The 20,447-nt window shown below is 40.8% G+C and overlaps 1 protein-coding gene across 2 annotated transcripts in view; it reads right to left on the bottom strand.

Moving 5' to 3' along the window:
• Positions 1-16,193, bottom strand: part of GPM6B (glycoprotein M6B) — a 156,759-nt gene extending 140,566 nt beyond the window's left edge. The window contains exon 1 of one of the 2 annotated variants that reach the window (XM_081043813.1): positions 15,995-16,193. In XM_081043813.1, coding sequence (XP_080899939.1) covers positions 15,995-15,998 — 4 coding nt within the window. In that variant the 5' untranslated portion in view covers positions 15,999-16,193. The remainder of the gene's footprint in view (positions 1-15,994) is intronic. The other variant, XM_081043812.1, reaches the window with a different exon arrangement.
• Positions 16,194-20,447: the final 4,254 nt, after the last annotated feature.

The following is a 20,447-nucleotide window of genomic DNA, read 5'->3' as shown; positions in this document are numbered from 1 at the left end:
CTTATTTGGAGAAGCTATCTAAACTCTCTTCAACGTCAGGGAAGGGTCAAGAAAGGCCAGACCTTTTATCAGAGATTTCAAATAATAGTATACCAGTATGATGAACATCATAAAGCGAGATTAGGCAAAAAGACTGGAGGTAGGGGTCGGAGGTGAAAAGAAGAGTTTTCTACTGCGCAATATGTGCTTCTGTGATTTTTATTTGATAATATTTTAACGAATAAACACCTGCTTTCAAATATAAAGATAAGTACTATTATAAACAGGGTTGTGATTACTGGATGTTTCATATTAGGATGAACTCTTAATTCTAAGAAACTAAAGTACAGGTTTCCCCATTCTTTTGTATTATTATTAAATTTATTGGGGTAACAATTGTTAGTAAATTTACATAGATTTCAGGTGTACAATTCTGTATTACATCATCTATAAATCCCATTGTGTGTTCACCACCCAGAGCCAGTTCTCCTTCCATCACCATATATTTGATCCCCCTTACCCTCATCTCCCACTCCCCACCCCCCTTACCCTCTGGTAACCACTGAACTATTGTCTGTGTCTATGAGTTTTTCTTTCTCATTTGTTTGTCTTGTTGTTTTGTTGTTTTTGGTTTATATAGCACATATCAGTGAAATCATATGGTTCTCTGCTTTTTCTGTCTGACTTATTTCACTTAGCATTATACTCTCAAGATCCATCCATGTTGTCACAAATGTTCCCATATCATCTTTTCTTACCGCCGAATAGTATTCCATGGTGTATATATACCACAACTTCTTTATCCATTCATCTATAGAAGGACATTTTGGTTGTTTCCATGTCTTGGCCACCGTAAACAAAGCTGCAATGAACATTGGAGTACATGTGTCTTTATGTATAAATGTTTTCAGATTTTTTGGGTAGATACCCAGGAGAGCGATTGCTGGGTCATATGGTAATTTTATTCATAATTTTTTGAGGAACCTCCACGCTGCCTTCCATAATGGCTGCACCAGTCTGCATTCCCACCAACAGTGTATGAGGGTTCCTTTTTCTCCACAGCCTCTCCAACACTTGTTGATGATAGCCATTCTGACTGGGGTGAGGTGATATCTCATTGTGGTTTTTATTTGCATTTCTCTGATGATTAGCGATGTTGAGCATTTTTTCATATGTCTATTTGCCATTTGTATGTCCTCTTTGGAGAAATGTCTCTTCACGTCCTCTGTCCATTTTTCAATTGGGTTGTTTGTTTTTTGTTGTTGACTTTCATGAGTTCCTTGTATATTTTGGATGTTAGCCCCTTATCGGAGGCACTGTTTGCAAAAATCTTCTCCCATTCAGTTGGTTGCCTCTTTATTTTGTCGATGGTTTCTTTTACTGTGCAGAAGCTTTTCAGTTTCATATAATCGCATTCGTTTATTTTAGCTTTTACTTTCATTGCCTTTGGAGTGAAATTCATAAAATGCTCTTTGAACCCAAGGTCCATAAGTTTAGTACCTATGTTTTCTTCTATGCAGTTTATTGTGTCAGGTCTTATGCTTAAGTCTTTGATCCATTTTGAATTAATTTTGGTACATGGTGACAGATAGCAGTCCAGTTTCATTCTTTTGCACGTGGCTATCCAATTCTGCCAGCACCATTTATTGAAGAGGCTGTCTTTCCTCCATTGTATGCTTTTAGCTTCTTTGTCAAAAATTATCTGTCCATATTTAGGGTTTCCCCATTCTTAATGTTACCCTCAAAGAGCAATTTTATGTTTATTTTAAGTAAAGCTCATGAATGTTTAGCAGTTCTATAGACATAATACTAAAGAATAAGACTTTCCTGTGTAGAAATCTCAGTAAGTGAAATTACACTGGATTTTTCTTACAAAGATGTTAAAGTAAAATGTACCAATTGAAAACCCATAGTAAGACAGAGATATAAATATGTTTAGAAATAATTAAACTGTATGGATATAAACATTTTACACCTGGAAATGACCACATTTTTACCAATTTCAACTAAAAATATGGAGGAAAAACTCTCCTGCAATTGTCAACTATAGTTAATTTTCTATGCCAATATTAAGCCACCAAGAAGCATTTGTTAAATATAAGTGAAATAAGAGACTGAACGTAACTGGAGAACTTCCTCCATCTCATACGCAGCAATTATCCAGACAGGTATACCAAATACTTGAAGAAAACGGAGCACACAAACCCACATTTACAGAGGAGATAAATTAGGGAATGACTCTTTGCTTCACCAAAGGATTCGCTGAAGAACAGCATTCTTTGGTTCTTAAATGTTTGTGAGGGTAACTACAGGTTTGGGGGTTTAGGTTTTTTTAGAAACCTAAAGCCAGAGTCCTTTGAAGATTAATCAGAATGAGGCAATCGCCTCCTCTGCAAAGTTTCGGGAAAAAAATGAATGTGTACTTCTTTTGTCTCACTGTAATACCAGGTTGGGAATGGCCCCCAGGACAGAATATTTAGGCTGCTACCTTCTTTTTAGCTTATTGGACAGCTAGGCTATATTAGACTGAACCATATTAAAATGCCAAATTATATGTCAAAAAATTGTCAAATGTCGTCTCTTTCATGTGTCTCAACTTAAGATCTTCAGGATTGGGAAAGTCAGGGAAATTTGATACTTAGACCAGCCATTGTTACTGTTCATTAGCAGCTCTTAGGAGAAAATAAGACATTTAAATCTATTGCTTGAAATGAAATGTTGAATGAAAAAACTATTTGCTCACTTCAATGTTCTCTGCTATCTTCTTTTGTTACATGAATATTTGAGTTTTCTAGAAAGAGGCTGAGATAATAAATAAGATCTTTCAGGTAAAAAGCATTTTACAAAGCTAATTGTGATTCAGTTTTATATCAGACCCGCTATTATTATTTGTTTCATTATTCTTATTACAAAGAATGCCTTGTTCATGGTAAGAGTTTAATGGATATCAACTGAATTAAACAAGCAGGTCCATATCAGCACCAGTAATTAGTGACATCCAGGACTACGTTTGTTCGCATCAAAGAGGCTTGTCTTGAAGGTTCCCCTTCAGAAAGGCACCTTCCAAACTGGGCAACTCTTTCTATACCTGGGTCCCTTTATTGGGTGTCCAGAGTGTCTTGCCCTATTTCAATCCAAATCCCAAACTTTCCCATGTGCTATATGTCTTAAAGGTTTGCAAAGACTGTCTTTCACAAATTCAAAAGTTCAGTCTAAGCATTTCCCAATGGTGGTGCTCTTGACATTTGGGGCCAGATGACTCTTGGGGGGATGGGTGGGCCCTGTGCATTGTAGGTTTAACAGCATCTCTGGCCTTCATGAATGGGTGCCTGACTCTCCAAATACTGCCTCTCCACACTGAGGAAAGAAAAGAGCCTGCCCATCTTCAAGCCACTGACCAAGTAGAGATTTCTAAGCAACAACCCACTCTATGTCACAGTTACCCTGGTCAGAAGTTTTCTTTTTCTTTTTAATGATAGCTTACTTGTCGTGTTAGGCTGAAGAGATGGCAAGTCAATCACCAAGTAGAAATACCGCCATTTTTGCTCAAATCCCTAAATGCAAAAATAAGATGATAAAAAGTAAAAATAACTTAGCCTTTATGTCCAAATTTAAACTTCAGTTTCAAATTCTAGAGTTTCTACATTGAGAGACTACACCAAGACAAAAACATATGACAGAATGAAGTGGATGTTAAGAATGGATTCTTATGATTGGGGGCTTTCAGAATTTGTCAAATCTAAATGTCTGGTGGGGGCGGGGAGAGAGAGAGGCAGAGAGAGAGAGAGAGAGATGGTTTTATTCTGGCCATCATCATGAACAATAAGGGAGTAACAACACTCTACTGAAAATTGCATTTCCAAAGACATGTTTTCGGAGAATTTACATTTGTGATTTCTGTTACCTCCAAGTAAATAAAAGTTTGAAGCCTTGTAGAAGAATATTTCTGTGAAGTGATGGGGAACAGCCGCATATATATCTCATTTGACGTCTGAGTGAACCACTTCCAGAATAAATCAAGCTGGAGCTTCAGCCCAATGCCAGCCTCTTCTTTGCAGGATGAGCAGCTATGTAAAAATATCCCAGGAAATATTCTCCATTAAACTTCTTAGGGAAGCTAGGTAGTCCTGATGAATAAAAGTTTATTTTCACGAGTAACATCACCAAACATGGGAGCAACTTCCAACAAAAGAGCCACGTTTAAATAATTCTAGGGTGATCTTAGCTGCATTGCTCTAAGATATTGGTGGAAAATGGGCTTTTTTCCCCCCTTTCTCTTTCAACTAAGAATTTGCATCTGGAATGTAAACTTGATCTTTGTAATGGAGCAAATCAGGTCATATTTTTCTTTTAGAAGAAATCCACATTTTAACATATTGAGGGTTTTATTTTCTTATCTTATTATAGTATGTCAAGAGTTGGTTGGGCTGGCCCGGTGGCTCAGGCGGTTAGAGCTCCATGCTCCTAACTCCAAAAGCTGCCAGTTCGATTCCCACATGGGCCAGTGGGCTCTCAACCACAAGGTTGCCAGTTCAACTCCTTGAATCCCGCAAGGGATGGTGGGCTCCGGCCCCTGCAACTAGCAACAGCAACTGGACCTGGAGCTGAGCTGCGCCCTCCAAGACTATGACTGAAAGGACAACTTGAAGCTGAACGGCACCCTCCACAACTAAGATTGACACACTGCTCCCCAATAAAGTCCTGTTCCCTTTCCCCAATAAAAAAAAAATATTAAAAAAAAAAAGAGTTGGTTTAAGTAAAAATATCTCACTTCACTTCAGTTCTTAAGACCAGGCTGGTGCGTGATAACTCAGAACCAGCTTCCCCTACAGCTTCTGTGCTAATCTGAACAAGTTTGTCAATTCAGCTGCACTTTCAGAAGTCACAGGTCCATGGAAGGAAACCACGACATTCCATGCCATTAGATTTGACCCTGGCGGATTTTCTCTTTTAAAACAAGCCACAGAAACGACGAGACTTGAATAGATTATTTAAAGGTGTGCAAAACAATTATTGGGGTAATGTAAAAGACCACCTAATTGTATGAAGAGATACACCACTTATGCAACTGGAAGGTTCAATATAGTAAACACTGTGACTATTATGAAAATTATTCTGTAAATCCACTGTAATCCCACTCAAAATCCTAACAGAGATGCTGGTGGAACATGAAAAGCTGATTCCAAAGCAAAAAATGAAGATTATGTCAGACACTTTTAAAGAACAAGAGGAGAAAAGTTCTCCTAGGAGATATCCAGGCATTATTATAAATCTACAGGAAGTAGGATAGTGTGTGACAGTGTATTAGCACATGGATGGAAAAACAGGCCAAAGGAACAGAGTGGCGTTTAGAGATATACATACATGTACAGTAGGGAAATTTAATACATGAGAGATGGTATTATATAAAGGTAGTGGGGGAAAGAATGAACTAATGTACGTGGTGGTGTATGTATAGGGAATATAAAATAAAGACTGATTTCTAACTCACACTATTCCAAAAAACTAAAATCCTAATGGAATAAAGACTGAAAAATGAAAAAGCGTACTTTTAAAAAACTTTAAAATACATTAGACTAGAAGTACATCTTCATGACCTTGGAGATGGAACAATTTTAAAACAAGGCACAAATCATAAAAGACTAAAGGAAGAGATTGATAATTAGGGCTTTATTACAAAAAAAAAAAGTTCAGTACAACAAAAGGTGTGTGCAACAAAGTTAAAAGATAAGCCACAGAGAAGATGATATTGACAACATGTTTAACTAAGGGTTAGTATTCAGAATGTACAAAGAATTGCTACAAATCAATAAAGAAAAAACAAATAAGGATATAAATGAAAGAGAAAACCCAAATGGCCAATAACCTACCAAAAAGTTTCAACCTCTCTGGAGATGTTCAACACAAAAAACAATGAAATACTACTTTATACCTATCAGAGTTTTGAAAAATTAAACACTGTGACAATACTAAAGGCTGGTGAAGATACAGAAAAACTAGTATATGTTCATTACTGGTGGGAGTATAAATTGATACCACTGCTTGGGCAGCTATGGTGACACTATATAATTTAAAGCCAGCTTTACGTGATGACAAAGCATTCATTATGCCGACTACATCATTACTTCAGTCAACAAGATGAAAAAATTCCTCACTGAAGAAATGAAGGCAGATTATTATTGCCTAAATCCAAACAACACAAGAAGAAAAGTTATTTTGGCAAAAAACAGTTCTATATCAATTTCTAAAACATTTCAGGATGAAATCCAAAATCAGCCCTTCACCCCTTTTTGCAAACCTGCACTCCATGTGGAACACCCACCAGCCAACAGTTCACTAACTACTGTTAATTCAGACAATTTCTAAAACTCCATCTTCTTCAGGAAACTAACGGGGGGAGGTCTCAACATCTGTTATATCCTTATACCCTGAAGCCATAAAATATTCATACTGATCATATCCTGAATAAATACACGACATCTACAACTTCCTCTTTATTCATCACCCCTCACGATGTATTTTCCATTTTGAGGGCGATAATGGGGATGCCTTATTTTAGCAATCTCGTCCGCTGTGTACATGTTTCTCATGTACCATTCTCATCTCTCATCAATTATTTTCGAAGTACTTCTCACACCTGCTTTGTCAATGTTTTCCCCTTAAAATGGAGGGTAGGAGCCAGTGTTTTACGCACTTCCTAGCACAGCTCTGCGCAGAAAGGCATTTAATAAATGCTTTTAACCATAATGATTTAGAAGCAGGTCTATTTTTCGGACAGCAAACATCACCGAGTTTGAAAATAATGTTATTAATGTTGATCAAAAGCTGCCAGACATAAGAGTTCATGATTCCATTTATATAAAGTGCAAGAACAGGCAAAACTATGTCGACAGAAAGTAGGAGTGAGTATCCCTGGTCAGAGGGGCCTGAAAGAGTGCACACAGGGGATTTCTGAGGGGCTGGTAATATTCTGCTTCTTAATCTATCCGCTGGTTTGTAAAAGTTTATCAACCTGTATGTTTATAATTTGCCCACTTTTAGGGTCTATGTTACACTTCAATAACACATTCTTAAGTCATTTATAATATTCATGCCTCTTACAAAACATCTAAAAATATTTGTGACAAGATGTTATTCTATGATAGAGCTCAGTTTTTGGTAATCCAGGACAGTGGCCTTGCGAAATGGTAATAATTCATGGAATGGAAATTCATCTCTTCATTGTTCTGAATTCTGTTTTACTTAGCATGGAAATTGTCAGAATATGCCACATGAGGAAACTAAAAGGAAAATACAAAATAGAGTACTGCATCAAATAAAGTCATCTGAAGGGTCTGGATTTCTCTGCTAATTACATCTCCATTCTTTGTTCCTTGTGCGAAGGAACAGATGCCTGAATATAAGCTGCCATTTTAAAATCCACCATTTAAACATTCTTTTCAGGGAGTTGACGTGAAACACCACATTCCTAAACCTAAAAGAGTGACCTGATGCACATAAAAAATAGCAGATTCTCTAGGCTCCGTCTAATCTTTACTTCCAACGTTCCTGCTCTTTTTACATTAGAACTATTTTGCAAGGGCGCTCTGATCTCTAAGAGAACACCAGCTTGAGGTCTCCATCTGGGGGGATGGGTTGATATGGGGGCAAGGAGATCACTGAGTGTCAGCAAAGGATCTCTGTGAGCAACATGGGGAAATCAGTCCTTCCTCTTCCAACTCCTGCATCTCTCAAACACATGGAAAAACATAATGAAGCCATGACTACAGACCCTTAGGACGGAACAGGAGGTGCAGGAAGGTTGCCTTAACGGCTTACTCTGGGTAGATTTGATTATAGCTAAGGAGATAAATTCTAAATTTGGAAAGTCCATCAAGGTAATTAAGAAGTGGGACAAGATCCTTGATGTCTTTCTACCTAATGAAGAGAACAAAAGATGATGAAAATGATTTTAATAAGCGAAAAAAACTTGATATAGATTCCCTGGTAACAAGGAACAAGTTACCAAGTTGTTCTGATAAAGCGCACTGAACATCAGAACAAGTTACCAAGGAAAACCAGGCACTCTCTATTCCCAGGGGTGTTTGGTGTCATTATTGAGGTGGTTTAGGTACCATTTTACTGTAAAGAAAGAGTGAATTAGGTGGTCTGAAAGGCTTCCCCTTATATTTCCAGATTCTCTGGTGATGTTGAAATAAGGTTGAAAAAAACAACACAAAACTTCCTTCAGCTTGAAAAACCAAGCATCCCTTTGGAAAGATGACACCTTTTAAACCAGAGATCTTCCCATTCTACAGACATGTTCAACCAAGTCCTCAATAATGCCACTACTCAGATTTTATAACATTGTGAAGCACAAAGGGTTTTCAATCCCTCTTAATCTAAAGCAGTGGTTCTCAAAATGGGGTGATTGTTATTTGGCAATGTTTGCAGATATTTTTGGTTGTCACAACTAGGGGATTGTTACTGGCATCTACTGGGTAGAGCCCAGGGATGCTGCTCAACATCCTACAGTGCACACCACAGCCCTTCACAACAAAGGATCATCCAGCCAAAAATGTCAGTAGTGATGAGGTTGAGAAACCACGCTTTAAAAGTGCACTTGAAAGGGAAGAAAAGGAGATTTCTTTTATTTCAGTATCTGTCTCCAACTGGTCCAAAGAAGAAAGTAGAATCTAACAGTTGACAGAAAACAAATAAATATGTAAGCAAACACTGTGCAATAACTCTAACTCAAGGTTATTTACAATGGAGCTTGTCACACCAAATTCAAATATACTGAGTCATATACAGCAATTAAGAGTAAAATTCAAAAGATCAGGTTTAAGTACTTTTTCCCTTGGCAGATTTTGTTTCTAACCAAATAAGCAATTTTTACTTGCAGACATTAAAATCCTATTTTCTGATTACTAGAAAATGTACTCCTTCTTTATTAAGTAGTCAGCTGATCCATCAGATATAATTATCAAATGTAAATATCAACCTACTAAATTTTAAAATGGCCAAGATTGATCAATAAAAATGAAAAGAATACAAATTAACTACATGACTAGGGATGAACAGGGGAACATCACTACTGATCCTACAGATAAGAGGGTTAAATACATAATACAAGAACACCATGTGCAACTTTATACCAATAAAGTTAATAACATATAAAATGGAAAAAAGTACTTGAAAAATGCAATTTATCAAAACTGAAACAGAGAGAAAGAGGATATCTGAAAGTACTATCTTTGTTAAACAAATATAATTCAAAACATTTCCACAAAGAAAACTCCAGACCCAGATAGCTTCACTGGTGAATTCTTTCAAATATTTAAGGAAGAAATAATGCCACTTTTAAAATTAATAATCAAATAAACAAATAGACAAGAACCAGGTTCCATTTCACCAGCCCTTCTGGAATCACACTAAAGATCACCCTTCCTGTGCAGAAAGGCTCACACATCCTTTGTTCTCCAATTTATCCTTTGAAAGGGAGGAGGCAATAGACAAGATTAAAAACATTTCCGCAAGATTCATTTAATGTGTCCATTTGGAATCTGTTAAAATTTGTTACTCCTTATCTGGCTTTTAGTGCCCCTCCCCCATCTTATTTTCTACTTTACCCCACACCTATTCACTGCTATGGCCAGGCCAGTTTCTTCAGGATCCCACCAGTAAACCTTGCTCACTCCTACCTGACTTCCTTATTTACCCTAACCCTTTCCACCCTTCTCAACACACCTAAAATCTAAGTCTCCTCTGGAAGCTTCATATAAGCTAGAAGGTCTCCCCCTTCTCAGAACTACTTCTAGACTTTTATTTGGAATTTTGCAATTAGACACTAATGATTCCGTCTCAGTGTGTTTCTTTTCTCTCCTTGGGTGGAATGTCATTTCCCTCTAGCTGTTGCTTCCCTGCTTAAAATCTCTTCATGATTCTCTATGACCAAACAGGGTAACTAATGATCAACTTCTTTGCTGGTCTGGCCTCTTTTCTAGCCTCAGCTCTCCCCACGCCCCCACATTCACGCCATGCCCAACTCCTCAATGTGCCCAAGCAGCAGCCTCTGCCATGCCTCCTGCTTTTGCACATCTGTACCCAGAGACTGGGATGTCATATCCCAGACACTGACCCGTCATCCTGCTCATCCTTGAAGACTCAGATCAAAGGTAACTGCCTCCCCAGGGAATCCCTCTCTGAAATACCCCACCCCCTTTATGTTCCCCTCACACAGAGGAAATTATTCTACAGAACCTTGATCTTACTCCTATTATAGTTTATCTGCCCCTCTGCTGGGTCTTATTCATTTATTCATTTTTTGTTTCAAGACTTAGCACAGTATCTGCCTAATCTGAGCAGGACTCTGAATGCTTGCTGAGTGAGCACCTGTTTTATATTCCCCTGAGAGCCTTCGTGGGGATGGGCATGGAACAGGAACTCAAAGGCTTAGAGATTGGCACATGCTACTTGCATGGCAGTACAACAGGTACTCATTTAACCCAAATGCACAAGGTGAAAATGGAAACACAAGACTATTGCTACCTTTTAATCCCTAGGGCAACAATGAATTTTACAGAAATAGTGCTTCACTCCAAGCACTCCTGAACTTCAAACTCTGACAAGAAGGAAGAATTTTTCACCAGAGAGAGGAAAATATTTTATAGCATCAAAAGAAAAAAGCTAAAGGCAAAAAAATAAAAGTAATGAGACAACAGCAAAACTGCTCTTTAAGTTGTTTTCGTGTCTGTATGCCTACAGCAATCGAATTACTTCTAAAGTGACTTCAAGCCCTGAATTCTGTTATTCTATGAAAATCTGTGCTAAAAGTATTCATAGCATCGAAGAACAATAATTGATGTCTTTTGTCCTATTTAATTTTAGTATAGTTTATCATAGTTTGTAATACATAAATATAATTTCACATACTTTGAAGTCTATACATTTATAATGTACATAGACCTTAATAAAGTACATTTTATATGACAAACCCTTATCCTTTCAACAAATATTTGTCGAGCACCTAGAATGCGCTTAATCATTGGAATGAACATTGGGATACAACAACGAATAAAAGAATCTTTGTGTTTGACAAACTTAGTATTTGAACAGAAAAGAAGGCATATCAAGAACATTAACAAGCCAGCTAGTAGTAACCAGAAAATCATGTTAAAATTACTAAATGGATGATATTGGCTTAAAAATACAGTAGAAGCTCACTTTCTAAAGTTTACCTAATGTACCCACTAAATTACCCCATATTCTCTATTCTTTTTGTAAACCACACCGACCACTGTCCATGGAACTTGGACTCAGAGCTATTGTCAGGATATCTTTGGATGACTTCTGCCACCAGATGAATTGTGTACCTAAGAAGAATCAGTTGTGTTTGTTCCTAAACTTGTTTATGCCAGCTTTTCGTTACTACAATTATGAATTTTAATTCAATATGACACAAACTAATAAAATATGAGTGCCAAAAGAAATATTTTTTATTTCTTTGAAAACCAAGTTGATTGCTTTGGAAAGTCTTAATAAAGGGAAGTCATTTGGAAAAACAAGTACAGGTAGGACAAAAAAGAAGTACAGGTAGGACAGTTTGAAAGGTTTCAAGGGCGTGGGATAAGTGATATAAAAGGACTGTGCGTGCCTTTAGTTCTCATTCTATTTCAAAAGAATCTGAAACTAGAAGTCAGAAGCCAATGAATGAATTTTGGCTGTGATTTACACATCAGAAAGACTTCAAGGAATTCCAACCAGGACTCACACTCAAAGCAAAGACTACCACAAAACATTGGCGAATTAATGTTTAAAGTTAACTAAATGTGTAAGACACACTGTGGCACTTTACGATTCACCACTTCGCCATTGTCAATAAACCATCTCACTGCTTGACCCTGGATGCAGCAGATAAGGATCTTCTTGAAGAAACCCTTGGAGGGGTCAAGTGGTTTGGGCAAGAGCTTTTTCTGAATCAAAAATATACTAAATAATTAATTACTTCCTGTTTGTCACAAACAGCACTCTGTGCTTTGGGGCTATGAGGTTTATTCAAAATTTCAGTCTGCATGGGAGACTTGAGGGAGCTCTCCAAGAGCAAGGGTGGGCTGTTACTAGATCTTTACACTCAGAGGGAGGGAGGCTAGCACATTCTGGGAATACTTCCTGCCCAGCTATTCATCAGGATAGCATTCCTTTATCTCCAATTGCATCTGAATTCCTGAGCAAACTTCCAGAACCAAATGTTGTATGCATGGATCCTCAGTGTTTCCTTCAGAGTCTTGCCTCTGAAGGTGGCTTGGGCCTTGTGGGGGGAATGGGAGTGGGGCTGGGGGTGAGGGGGACGGGGGTGGTGGGAAGGAAAGGCTCTGTGGAACAGCCAGCTCTAAAGAGAAGAGGGCAGGAGAAGCCAAAGCTGGAAGCACTCCTCCACCAGTCTCCTTGGAGAAAGGCCAGTTGTCCTGTTGGCAGGCATGTCAAGATGCCAGCATTCGATGCAACTACAAATGATGGCTGTGATGCTGGCTTCATGGAAACAAATAAGTGTTCAAACAATGAGGGAGCTGTTTTCTCATGTTTTTCAAGCATAACATTACCTTCTCATTTCTTTTTTCTAATCACACCCATTTCGATCTGTAAGAGCCCAAATAAATAATTTCATCAAGTGCTTTTATTTTGTAGTAAACTGAGATTAAGAAAATGATTTAGTACTCGCTTCGGCAGCACATATACTAAAGAAAATGATTTACCCAAGGTCACATAGCAAGTGAGCGGAGTTGCTGGGGCGGGCACGCGGGGCGGGCACGCAGGGCCTCTGGCTCGCCCTGCTTTTCCTCAGTTTCCTGGCCTCGGGAACCAGCAGCACCAGCACCACCTGGGAACTTGCTAGAAACACAGAAACTCAGGCCCTGTCCAGGCCCACTGAATCAGGAACTGCTTTTTAAATAAGATCACAGGTGATCTGTATGCACATTACAGTTAAAGAACTGCTCTAAACCAATCTTTCAAGTGCTATTTTGTGAAGTGTTTGAGTGCATTTAAGTTACAATCCTCATGAAAACGTCCTTCCCACAAAATGGATCAAAACAATTACTTAGCTGTTTTGCTGTATCTGATCATTTCACACGCAATTTTCATTTAAAATTACAGGCAGCTAATGAAACAAAAATCAGCATTTCTCTCTGGATACAAGATCCATATTAAAGCAGGCCGGACATTCCGCAAATGCCTTATAGGAGGTATTGCACTGAGTCCATTTAGTTGCTATGTCTTCAGGCCTATGAACAAGGCAACAGAATCAAAATTCTGTTAGGCAACGTGACTTCCCATCAAATAAAACCAGAGCAACATCGAGAATGTGTGTGTGTGTGTGTGCGCGTGCACATGCACAATGGCCAAATGTGGAACTCTTCAGCCAGTGAAATAATTAGTTTCATCACACTCCTTTAGGTGGTGTACTGCATACAAACAATACATCAACATCTTCCCATTGTGCAAAACAACCAAAGTTACTGAATAGTCAAACACACTGCAAACAACAATTGGCTCATTGCATTTACATGAACCATCCAGAACAGGCAAATCCATAGAAAGTAGATTAGTGGTTGCTAGGGGCTGGGGGGGAGTGGACAACGGGGAGTGACTTCTCATGGGTCCAGGGTTTCTTTGGGGGGCGATGAGGATGTTAGATAGTGGTAGTGATTGCACAAGTCTGAATATACTAAAAATCACTGACTTCATACACTTAAATGTGTGACTTGTAAGGACATGTGAATTGCATCTCAACAAAGCTGTAAAAAAAACATCAATTGGCTCAACAATAAAAAAAGTTTTAAGATGCATTGAAGGATAAACTGTACACACCACCACTGCTCATTATTTTATTTTTTTAACTTAAAGACTTTGAATACCTTAAAATTTGAGGCTGAAGGGGCTTTTATTTACACTAACGTCACCCATTTTACCAGGAAATTAACTGATACCAGGTTAAGGAAGTGACACGTATAAAAACCAAAGTCCCAACTCAATGGCCCAATGGTCAGAATTTTCCCAGCATTACATCATTTCAATTAAACCATTCATAGGGTATGTTCGGTAATTAAATACATCTGGAAAAATAAAACCAGTTCATCGCCCTGTGATGTATTTGCTAAGAACCTACTAAAGAAAATCAGTGTTTCCTTTTTAGCATGAGGGAACTTTTTTTTATTGTAAAAACTAAAACCCAGGCTACTGCCAGAACCAGTGAGGTATTTGCAAATTAACATAAATTGGCAATTAAAGTGTAGAGCCAACAATTGTCCAAGACAGGGAATACTTCCTTGAGGACAGGCCTCTGGTTTGGGCATTTGCTTCATGAGAACTTCCACACCTATTGAAAAATAAAACCCTCACCAAAGCCCGGGTATTGTGAAAGCCATTTTCAAGAAGGTGTCCATGTGGCAATTTGAGGCTCAATTTCTAGCCCACACAAATCCCAAAGCTTAGCATTAAAAAACCAGAAGTAATTTTATTTCAGGAAAATTTGTTAATGCTTCCCTCAATACTGCCCCTCTGTGTATCTTCAACATCTCTGCCCCTAAGTAATGCCAAAATAGTTACAGGCTGAGGGCAGCTCTGATTCTGGAGTCTGAACCTCATTTAAAAGAGAGTGGTGAGTGATATGACTACCCACGTCGTCGGGGCATTAAGAGAAGTAGGAACCAGAGTTACAGGTCGGGAAGGATTTTTACCCTAGCTCTCCCCTAACTTTTTGGTAAGAAACTTTCCTGTTGGATTCAGGGGCCTATTTCCTTTCATATTTTGATCACCTAGTAAATTTAAAAATATTTAACCATAAAATTATTTGTACTTCCTTTCGCTGTGCCCTCCTTACTACACGTCACCAAAATGTCAGTCGGCACAAAATTACCTCCCTCCCCACACAAACACACACTTAATAGCAGAGGGAATGTAGGGTGGGGGTAAATGGCAGGGAATTCCCCAGCCCTCACCATTAACCCGCAATGGTTAAACCCACTGACTTCCTCATTAGAAATGCTTCGGAGGGGCTCTTCAGTCTGGCTTTTGTGGTACTGGTGGCTGGAGTCTGTCTGCCACTCGACAAGTATAACAGAACGGGGAGAGAACACCCGTTCCCCAGTACAGCGCTCACAGATATCCAGGGGTGCAGCGGCATTAGGTTGATTGCCACTGCACTCGACGAGTTTCCCTTCCGATACCGGGTCCCCACTTCACATGTTGCTTACGGCAGCATTTCGGGGTGTTACCGTAGGAGGTGACAGAAAGAATCCTCCAGCAACCTAACATCGGCCCCAGGCCAGGATGGAGATTTTCAGTCTCCTGAGCCGGGCTTTCAACGTTACTAGTCAATTTTCCAACTGCACTGGAACCCGCTTGGCACACTGTCTCCACCTGCGCCCAGCCAGGTCTGCATTTTGATAGTTGAACAGGGGACAAAGAAAAGAAACCCTCTGTCCCATTCTGTCCCTGTCCCCTCTCACCTTCCTGGTTTCAAGAGTCATGGTTCTTCAGTGGGGTCTTCCGAGAGACTTGGGGAACTGGGCGTTTGTTTCAAGTGGGTTTAAGGCCACTAGTACCACGGCAGGGTGGGACAGGACCGGACGCGGAGCTGGGAGCTCGGGTGATAGGGAAGGAGAGCGTCCTGGGAAATCGGCGAGAAGCTACCGTCTACCAACCCCTCAAAATAAAGCAGGAGCCGGGCGCCCGGGACGCTCCGTCTGCTCTCTCTGAAACCCTCCCGGGAGCCCCGCTCTTCCCTCCCGCGAGATGCTTGTCTGGGGGGTGCAGTCGGTGTGTAGCCAGGGCGCGGACGCCCCCAGGATGAGGCAGGGACGCGCACCTGGGCGTTCGGGACACCTGCGCCGCGCCCCTCCCACCTCCATCCTCCGCTCCCCCCCAACCCCGGCCTCGTGGCGGAGGTGCCCCAAGGGGCCCCACCTGAGCGTAGGTGGGCGGGGGCTTGAGGCGGTGGCCGTGGCCGTGGCGCGAGGCCAGCACGCTCGCTTACCCATGGCTGGAGACAGGCGGGAGGGGCGCGGGCTCCCCGGGGACGGCCGAGCCGGTGGCACAAGTTTGCAGGTTGGGCGGGCACGTGCGCGGGCCGGGCTCCGGGCGGGCTTCGCTGGGCTGCTGGGCTGGCAGCTGGCGGCTGGCTCCTGGCTGGTTCCGTGGCCGGGGTGGGAGCACGGCGCGGCTCCGCCTGCACTGGGGGCCGGCCGCGCCGAGAGGGGCCCTGACGTCAGTGCCGGGGGCTTTGTGCGCCCGCAGCAGGGCCCGAACCCGCTGCAGGCACGCGGAGGCGGCGGGCCAACCTCGCGGCTTCCCCTGGGACCCCCAACGAGCTCCCTGGAGTGCGGAAACCGGAAGAGCCAGCGAGGGGGATAGGGAGAGTGGGGAGTGGGCTTCCAGGATCTCGGAAAAGACAACTCTCAGCTGGAAGGGCTTTTTGGTCTGTCATCACCCATTGTGCAGATAAAGAAACTGAGGCTCGGGACACTGCCTCAAGGACACCCAGTGTTTGGCAATGTTGCCTCAATCCACAGTTTTGGATCCATTTGTCCACTTACGGGCTGTGGGTGGTTACTTAATTCAGCAGGTCTCAACCCTGGTTGCACGTTGGAATCAGTTGGGGAGCTTTTGAACCCCGATTTCATCAGGGCCTCGGCGAGTGTGACCGAGGCAGTCGTGCTCAAAAGCTCCCCAGGTGATTCCAATGTGCAGTCAAGGTTGCCATCACGGACTGGAGTTACTTGTGGGTAACAAATGACTTGGAAGGGCAGAGGCAGCGCTATCCGGTCTGCGGTGGTGACAGATTTGCTGGTGACCGTAACCAGCCCACTTGCTCCCTGGAAGTTCACCCCTGGCAGGCTCTGGGAGGCGTTGCAGACTCACCCAGATCACCGCTTCTCCCGCTTCTCGGGCCTCGCGCTTGAGCCTGGAAGTGAATCAATGGTTTAACATGTCCGGGGTTTAAATTCTTTCTGTCGCCTTAGAGAAGAATTTTCCTGTTTCCAAAGGTATTAGAGTAGCTCTGAGACCCTGCAGTTTTTCTACGGCTAATGCTTTCTGAGGTATTACTGAGCCCAACAGTCCTCCCTGGTAGTTTATGTTGTGCTTCTTTATTGGTTTGAAAATACATCGTGTTACTTGAACCGAGGGTTACATAAACAGTAACAGTACGTAGTACACTTAAGGGACATTTAAGTCAGAAGAAAGAGGCTTCAGCACTGAGAAAGGGTGGAGGAGGCAAACATTTCATCTACCGAAATTTATTGGATTAGGAAAGATTTTATCAAGGCAGAGCTCTAGAAAGTGTAATAATATTTTGTATAAAAGGACAGAGATTTGTGCTAGGCGGATCACTGGCTTATTTTCACAATCCCCCGGGGAACAGTCACTCCTAACCAATCTTCATGCAGTAATAAAACAGCAGGGAGCTCATAGGTTTAACTTTTGTCCCCCAGTTATAGGAAAGTAATCCATTTGAATGAGGTCTGAATGCACGGGTATGGGAGAATCCGACTGCAGGTGACAGTGACTGGGGGCAAGGAGGAATTTAGTCTAAATCCTGGTTTAGGGAAGTTTGGTTTGGTTGATTCCTACATCCTGGCCAGCCCTTAGGAGACAGTGAAAACAACGGAATGGGACTCGGGCATAACAATCTGAAATAGTATTGGGGCAAGATCTGACCTCACTCAGCTACTAGAGAAGCAAGAACTCTAAGGTTTTGTGCACTGAGATGAAAGTAAACCCTTTGGGCCACTTTCTGTCATTCCCTAGAAGTCTTGGATTTTTTTTTTTTTAACCAAAGAAAAGAAATGACAGCTGTCCAAATATTAGTGCTTGTCATACTAGGGTGCTGTGATAAAAACCAAGTTACAGCAAGTGTGTACACAATGTCAAAGGAAAGCCACATTTTAATAGAAACTTTTACTCACTTTGGAAATGTTGTGGACTAATTTCAATAAGCCCTTGTCCCCCAAGCCCCTAAGAAAAACAAAACAGCAGTTGGGAAATTAGCAAGACTACCACAGACAGGGTGCAGAAGATGCCTAATATGCATATTTGACTACTAGTCAAAGAAAAGCTATTTGAAAGTAATAAACCATTTATCTCAAGTAACTAAAACCTTTTAAAAAACCAAGCAAGACTATCTTGCAGGTAAGCAAGTAAATTGGTAGAGCCTTTCTGGACAACTATTTGGCAGTATGAATCAAGACACAAAAATATTCATAGCCCCTGACCTAATAATCCTGCTTCTGGAGAGAGCCTCATGAAATAATGACTGTTTCAATAAAAATTAATGTAAAAAGATGTTTATCACAGAGCAAGATATAATAGCAAACAAAACAAAAACAAAAAAGAAAGCAACAGCTGTTCAATAGAAGGGAAGTCGTTATATAAATTATTGTTGACCTAGCTCACTGGTTCTCAGCTGTGGATGATTTTGCCCCCCCCCCTCCCAGGAGACACTTAGCAATGTCTGGAGACAGTTTTAGTTGTCACATCTGGGGAGGAGGTGCTACTGGCACCTGGCTGGTGGAAGCCAGGGATGCTGCTAAATATCCTACACTGCACAGGACAGCCCCACCACAGCAAAGATTTATGATCTCCCCCCACCCAAATGTCAATAGTGCTGAGATTGAGCAACCTTAATCTAGATGATCGTATAGCACGCAGCCCTGTTTCGAAAGAATTGTGGGGAAATGCTCAGATTTTTTTTAAATTTTAAGAGCAGAATAAAAAGCTGAAGGTACAATACAATCTGAGTCACATTTGTATGTACATATATATATGTAGTGAAAAAGACTGGAAGAAAATACCCTATGGTAGAGACTGTGGGTAAAGACTAGATTCTTTCATCTGGTCTAATAATGAAATCAACGTGAGACAGATTAACAAGATAAAATTGGATAAAGAAGATGTGTTATATATACACAATGGAATACTATTCTGCCATAAGAAAAGATGAAATAGTGCTATTTGCTACAAAATGGATGGATCTTGAAATGATCATGCTAAGTGAAATAAGTCAGAAAAAGCAGAGAACCCTATGATTTCACTGATATGTGGTATATAAACCCAAAACAACAAAAGAACAAGACAAACAAATGAGAAACAAAAACTCATAGACACAGACAATAGTTTAGTGGTTACCAGAGGGTAAGGGGGGAGGGGGGAGGGAGATGAGGGTAAGGGGGATCAAATATATGGTGATGGAAGGAGAACTGACTCTGGGTGGTGAACACACAATGGGATTTATACATGATGTAATACAGAATTGTACACCTGAATACTATGTAACTTTACTAACAATTGTCACCCCAATAAACTTTAATTTAAAAAAGAGAAAATAAAATTTAATTACATATGGATGTATGAGAACCCCACATATATGAGAGAAAAAACCTCACATGCACAAGAGGTTCAGAGACAGAATGGGTGATTGAGGTATATAAGGCATTCTGAACTAGGTTGAGGTTCGGTGCCTTGGAGGCTTCAAAGGGTCATTGCAAAATGATAAGAAGAGCAGATATTTTGTAAATAGAAGTTTGCCCTGCCATACAGGTGGGTCATAAAAAGTTGTTTTTGGTGATAACTCTTATCTGCAAGGCCCCTAACGTAAATTCTTTAAGGGAGAGGTGAAAGTTTCTTATGAGCCTGCAGGGTCTTGATAGCCTTCAGCTCAAAATATTTCGCATGCCAAAGTGGCACATCTTGGAGAGGGCTGTTCTGAACCCCTACAGACTATTACTTATTCACCAAACATGTATTTTCTAACTGGCCACACAGCTGGAATACATTTCCCGGACTTCTTAGCAGTTGGGCAGGGCTAAGTGTGTGCTTCTGGAAGTGAGGCCACCGGTTGTGAGGAGGGCTGGGAGACTGTTTTTCATCAAGCCATACTATTCTATTTGTTATCATATGTATGTGTTATTTATAGAAATAGATATTGATATATTTACATAAAGCACCTGTGTCCGTTGGGTGTGTAGTCCTATGCATTCTGGGCTCCTGAGACCTTACTTCCAGACATACCCTATCTGTAAAATGGGTACAATTATAGTGCATACCTCACATAGTTGTTGTAGGAATTAAAGGAGATAATATTAGTAAGACAATCAATATTTGGGGCTCAATAATGGTAGCTATTGCCATGGATGTTGTGACTAATGATGTTATCATTCTTATCTCTGCCTTTTACCCTGAAGCATTGCCAGAGTCACCAGAAAGCAGCTTTCGGGTGGGGGCATTCTGAGATTTTGCAGTGCCAAAAGGAATGGAAGTGTCTGGTCCAAAATTTTGCCTTATTTTCTTTTAGGCAGGCAGAGGAGCCCTCACTTGGCTCTGCATCATTCTAAAGGGTGGAAGGACATTGTTGATTTCCATTCTTCTGTTATACTGTGTTGCATTTATTTACTTATTGGTGAGGGTTGGGGGTAAGGTGGCCTTGACTTGAA

Source organism: Rhinolophus hipposideros (assembly GCF_964194185.1).
Source record: "Rhinolophus hipposideros genome assembly, chromosome: X".
NCBI lineage: Eukaryota > Metazoa > Chordata > Mammalia > Chiroptera > Rhinolophidae > Rhinolophus > Rhinolophus hipposideros.
This window is presented reverse-complemented; position numbering and strand designations above follow the sequence as displayed.